The following is a 6191-nucleotide window of genomic DNA, read 5'->3' as shown; positions in this document are numbered from 1 at the left end:
CTTGGGCACACATGCACACGTGCCTGGCTGAATTTCAAGCCACTGGGTCTGGGACTCAAACCACAATCGGCTGTGTGGGAGTCCAATGACATAACCATTATGCTACCTGGTGGTCCCAAACTTGAAATACTTTTAACAACAGATTGCTATCTTATGAATGTGAATTAAAAACCTATCAATGATTTGGATATGTGGGGGTGGAGGGAGAGGGTCATAGCAAAAACAGCCGTCGGGCTTGGAGAAGAGCAGTCTGGCTCGTTATCAAGGTTGGGCCTAGTTAATTTTAAAGAAAGAAGCGCGTCTCATGCTGCCCGAGGGTGGGGGAATCTCAGCTGGCTAAGGATGAGGTGTTATGAAAAGAGAGAGATTCTTTTAGAGGTACACAATTTCATTATCGATAGATTTCTGTCTCTTCTCACTCTGCCAAATTAAAAGTCAGTGAAGGAGTTGTAGTGAAGCAGAAGGGTTGTGGGCTGGAATATGGAGCCATGAAGCGATCGCACAGCTGCCAGAACATCAGTAAGAGAGCACGGAAACCCAGAGGTCGGCTGCCTGAGGACCGGCAGTCCTCATCACTTTCCAGTCGGCTCTGGCTGATCCAAGATAGGAATCTTTCTGACACGGTTTTCTTCTTTATAACACTAAGATCTTTTGGGTTGCACTTAGGACTAATTAAAAGCACGATGGTAGCTTTACATTTTTTTTTTTTTTTGAGAGATTTTCACTGTAGGGTGCGTGCGCTCGCCAGACAGACAGAGAGAGACATAGAGACAGAAAGCGAGAAATCACCCCCCAGGGGGGATGGTCACGCCGCAATCCCTTCTCCTCCATTCTCCTCTCGGGATCTTGGGCACGCACGCACATGTGCCCGGCGTGAGTTTTAAGCCACCGGGTCCGGGACACGAACCGCGGTCGACTACGTGGGAGTCCAGCGACATAGCCATTACGCTAACTGCTGGTTCCCGGTAACTTTACATTTTAAGGAGAATTCATCTGTATAAAAATATAAAACTAGTCTTTAATTGTTTTTATTTTTTATTAAGGTCTCTGCCATAGGGCACATGTGCTCGCCAGAAAAAGAGTCAGAGCGAGGGAAAGTGAGAAATTGCTCCCTAGTGAGAGTGGCCACACCAAGGTCCCTTCTCCATTCTCCTCTCAGGATTTGGGACATGCATGCACATACATGCTGCATGTTTTTTGAATCCCTGGGTCCAAGACTCAAGTTGCGTTGAGCCACGTGGGAGTCCAGCGCCTTGACCACCATGCCACTTGCTGACCCAGTCTCTAACGTTTAAAGGTCATAACACTAGGAACACTGGGTTTCTACATCGAACGTGGTGTTTTCCAGCACCGCAGCGCCTGCCTGCTGATCTAACACTGACATCCCAGGTCACCGCGCACTCGCTGACAGCTCACTGCCACCAGGCGGGGCAATTCACAGGTGTCAGGTGTTACCTCTGACTGGAGGTTTAACTCTAGAAGTTACTTGCAATGTTTTGGGAACACCAAGCTAAAAACAGGCCAACAATCCTAGCACTGCCCCCAACTCTGGAAAAACGTGACCTTCATTGTCATGAACTGGTTTCACAGAAGAAGCTAAGGATGTCTATCTGGACTTGAGAAGGAAGGGTCTGGAGATGAACCCCCCGTCACTTGTCCATCAGGTCGAGGATCATCTCGCAGGTCATGTCCTCCTCCAGGTCCTCCAGGTCCTCGCTTCTGGCCGTGCCTTCCTCGGAGCCGGCGGGAACTGTCGCAGCAGGGAACTGTCCTCCCTTCTTCCAGAAGGCCTCCTCGCTGGCAGCTTCTCGGAGAAGGCAATGGGGTGAGTGAAAGGAAAAACAGGTCAAGCCGGGAGTGCGGACACTGCAGGTGCATCTGAGACAATCAATCGGTCTTGCATGGCAGCACATGCGTGAGGACAGTCGGCTCCTCCATGGGACAGAACACACCCATCCCGCTGTGTGTTCTGAGTCAGGGCCTCCCCCGCTCAGCGCCGCAGGTGTTTGGGGCCGTCCCGGGCATGTTGGATGTCCGCAGCCTCCCGGGCTTCTACCCGTGAGAGGGCAGTGGCACCCTCGTTTGTGACAACCAGAAAGGCATCCTGTCCCTGGTCGTGGGGGAGGGGAAAGCCGCTCAGCTGAGACCTGCTATGAGATGCAGGCACCGGCAGCCCTGTATGTGGGGCTGTCACCCAAGCCTCACCTCCCGTCCTCATGGAGCAAGGCTGTCCACGTGACCCAAGCCCGCTGTCCCTGTGGCCAATCCACATGCACCAAGGACCCAAGCCAGGCCTCATGCTCGGTGCGTACCGCGGTGAGCCGTGCCAGGCAGACCTGGCCACAACCTGCTCCCCCCAGGCAGCTTATACACGAGTTTCCACCCACCACCATAGGCCAGCCCCAACGTGACCCGCTCCTTCTCTGCCATTTACTCCCAAGAGCATCGTGGGCCTTCACTTTTAAGATGCCATTTACAGGGACCAGGGATAGCCTAATGGTTACATCACTGGAATCCCACATAGTCAACCACGGTTCAAGTCCTGGACCTGGCAGCTTAAAACTCATGCCGGCCATGTTTGTGTGTGTGCCCAAGATCCCGAGAGGAGAGTAGAGAAGAAATTGCAGCGTGGCCCTCCCATCTGGGAGGTGATATCTCGCTTTTTCTCTTTCTCTGGCAAGCACACATGCCCTATCGCAAAAATCTCTCTTAAAAGATAGATGCCATTTACAGCCCAGCCACGGTGCTGCACACCTGCGAGGCAGGCTGAGCCATGTGGGAGGACCAGGTTTGATTCCCAGCGCCCTAAAAGCTGGGTGCAGCACACCCATGGCCTCAGGAACTCAGGGGTGCCTTGGCTTCCCTGAGGGCATTTGGGGGAGGGGAACGGGAGGGCAGGAAGACCCAGTCCTCACAGGTAGGCTGTAAGCCTCAAGATGCACATGTGGGGCCACCAGATGCCACCTGCAGAGACCTGCTGTCGGGCTGGAGCCGCCTCACCAGGGTCCCAGCCTGAAGAGCCAGCTCCCTGGGCAGCGCAGGTGCAGGGACCCAGAGCGCGAGCGAACGAGTCTCACTGCAGTTATCAGGCGCCAGGACCCTGGTGTCTGCTCCGGACACGGAGGGAACGAGCTCTGTTGTGTCCAGCCCCATCATCGTGTCCAGACCCACAGGCGCTGTCCCACTTCCGTCCTTCTGGGGCGGGCTCAGGTAAGCCACGTCCCCGGGGCACAGGTGGTTTCACCCACATGGTGCTCTTGCTTCAAAGCGAACTGGGGGGCCTCTCTTACAAACCTGTCACCCACTGCAGCCCCCACTCCACGAAGCCTGCTTAGATGTGAGCTCAGGCTGGGTGTAAGCGCAGAGTCCCTCCCACAGCAGCCTGGGTCACAGCGAGGAAGCCACTACGTTCTCCTGTCCCCAGCAAAATGTCGTTGACCAAGGGTGACATTTTCAAGAGCCGCCCCCTTGTGTGGTCTTCTAGAAAGGGCTACCGCTGCTCAGGTAAGATTCTGCCGAAGGCTGCTTTCAGGTTTTGCCCTAGGGCACGCTTGCGTTTGCCAGAGACAGAGAAAGGGAGAGTGAAGCTTGCCCCGGGGCCGAGGGCCAGCCGCTGTCCCTTCTGCTCTCAGGATTTGGGACAGGTACGTACATGCACCCAGTGTGATTTTCAGGCGGCGGAGTCCAGGGCGCGAACTGTAATCGGCTATCAGAACAGCGCCTTAACCACGCCACAGGGAGGATCAGGGGTGTGCCTGTGGGGCCCTAATTAGCTGGAACCACATTATTGCTACAGACACTGCAAGATCCGTCCGGAACTTCAAGCTCAGTGTCCGGTAACCAGGCCTCAAGAGCCCTGCAGTGGTAGCTGAGGGACTGTGACATTTCACTAGTGTCACTTCGCCGATGAAGGACCGTGTTTACACATCACTCATGCGTTCCTTCCACCTCACCCCTGGGAGAGGCGCTGGGACGAACCAACAGGGCCAGGCCAGCCTCGGAGAACTAGTCTGGGGGGTGGGGGAACAGCGGCCCGTGACGATGCAAAGAGCGGACACCTGGTCCTGAGGGCGCCTGTGACGCGGCTGCTGGGTCAGAGTCAGAGCTGAGATCCAGGGGTTGCCCGGGGTGCAGGAGGAGCCAACGTGGGGGGTGCTGGGCATGGTGGGGCTGTGCATCGGAGCGTGAGGTGGCCAAGGCAGGGGTTGGTAGTACAAGAGCGGGGGGCCCCAGTGTGCATCTGGGCGCTCCTCAGCGGCTCAGGAGGGGTTCTGAGGCCGCGTCCTGGACTGGGGCGGAGACTGGGGTACTCAGGTGTGCAGGGCTGCATCAGCAGGGCTACCAGATGTGTGGGGAGGGGTGTGGTCATGAGCGTGGCCTCAGCCTACCCGTCAGCGGTCGTGAGAGGAAGGAGGGCGAGGGAGGGAGGCTGGGGGGTCAGGTTTGAATGGACGGAGCTCGTGACAGCTGAGGAGGCGCCACCCGGCAGGGGAGTATCCACGCTCACCTTCGGTCCCAATCACCAGTGACCTGCTGTGGCAGTAACTGAGGCCACGAGAGGAGGGTGGGCGTGGACACAGGATGGGGAGGGCACAGCTCTGAGTATGCTCAAGGATGCAGACCTGAGCACAGGTGTGAGTGCAGATGCAGGCATGGGTGTGGACCGGGCACAGGCGGGGGTGGGGGTGTGCAGGTGTGGACCGGGCACAGGCGGGGGTGCAGGTGTGGACTGGGAACAGGCGGGGGTACAGGTGTGGACATGGGCTCAGGTGTGGGTTAGCTGTGTACTAGGCACAGGTGGGGGTGCAGGTATGCACATGGGCTCAGGTGTGGACGCTGGCTCAGGTGTGGGTTAGGTGTATACCAGGCACAGGTATGGGTTGGGGTGGACACGGGCTCAGGTGTGGGTTGGGGTGGACGCAGGCTCAGGTATGGGTTAGGTGTGTACCTGGTTCAGGTGTGGGTTGGGGTGGATGCGGGCTCAGGTATGGGTTAGGTGTGTACCTGGCTCAGGTGTGGGTTGGGGTGGATGCGGGCTCAGGTGTGAGCATGATCAGGCACTGCCTGGCTGCCCGCAGAGGTGCACAAAGGAGGGAGACAGTCAGGAGACACGGACGTGGAGAAGCGAAGGAGCCAGGACAGCAAGTGTGGGGCCGGTGGGCAGGAATGGGACAGTCACCGAGTTGGGTGTGGACAAGGAGCCTCTGGTGGCCCCAGGGGTGGGGTGGGGCTTCTGGCACAGACACTTCCGCCTCGGCCTGGCTCACTCCTCTGCTGCTGTGACAACGCGCACTCTCTTCTCATCTGACCCCGTAAGTGCCACGGGCACCCCATGCCTACAGCTGATGTGTGGGGGCGCCAGCAGACTCTGGGTCCACCTGCTGGTGAGGGCGTCGGTGAGGCTGCTGCACAGAGGGAGGCAGGCAGAGCCTGGCCCTGGGGTGGAGAAGGTGGCTGGAAGTCAAGGGTGAGGTCGTGGGGCTAAGACTTTGGAAGGAAGACACCAGACCGTGAGCGCGAGGCCACAGCGTCTACCTGAGCATGTGGCTGCTGGGCCCGCCCTGTAGGTCTCCCACAGAGTTTGTGGCAACAGTGCCCACCACACCGGCCGTGGTCAGGAAGCAAAGGGCCTTGGCTGCACTCTGGTGGGCACGACGCGGTTCAGGGAGCCCTGACAAGCGTGGCGGTGTGGGCCACATGGCACCGGGTGAGGGTGGCCGGGGCCAGCCAGGCTTGGAGTGAGATGGCAAGGCATGGAGGGCCGGGGCGTTGGCGCTGACACGGCAACCAAGCGGGGGCGCAGGGTTAACACAGAGAAGTGGGGGGCTGTGGGCGCCTGGGGGTGTGAGCTTCGGGTTGGGAGGAAGTGTGTGGGCCACACTCGCACCAAACAATCATTTATCTGAAATCGAGGGTCAGTGGGGTCCTGTTAGATCCAACAGCAGTCTGAGGGACGTTCCTGTCAAGGGCAGGGCTGGGATCACAGCGTGGGCGGTTAGTGGACCAGGGCATGGTCTTGGTGTGAAGTCCTCTGGGTCGTCATTTCTACGGGCCTGAGGTTCTCACGGGAAAGGGGTGGAGGGCACGGGGGCGCGGGTGGTGGGTCTGCCCCACAGGGCAGGTGTTCATGAGGGTGCACAGGATGAGGACCCGGGACTCGTGTCGGCTCCCTCAGGCCAGTGGCTTGTGGG

General features: G+C 58.2%; 1 protein-coding gene across 2 annotated transcripts in view; it reads right to left on the bottom strand.

The window, feature by feature from the left end:
- Positions 1-1207: 1207 nt before the first annotated feature.
- The window catches only part of CTCFL (CCCTC-binding factor like), a 24945-nt gene continuing 19961 nt past the window's right edge, over positions 1208-6191 (bottom strand). For both annotated transcript variants that reach the window (XM_006141878.3, XM_006141877.3), the window contains one exon: positions 1208-1804. In XM_006141878.3, the coding sequence (XP_006141940.1) occupies positions 1650-1804 (155 nt within the window). In that variant the 3' untranslated portion in view covers positions 1208-1649. The remainder of the gene's footprint in view (positions 1805-6191) is intronic.

This window comes from Tupaia chinensis, unplaced genomic scaffold, assembly GCF_000334495.1.
Source record: "Tupaia chinensis unplaced genomic scaffold, TupChi_1.0 Scaffold000066_1, whole genome shotgun sequence".
Taxonomy (NCBI): domain Eukaryota; kingdom Metazoa; phylum Chordata; class Mammalia; order Scandentia; family Tupaiidae; genus Tupaia; species Tupaia belangeri.
Note: the sequence above shows the minus strand (reverse complement) of the source record. Positions and strands in the feature narration are given on the sequence as shown.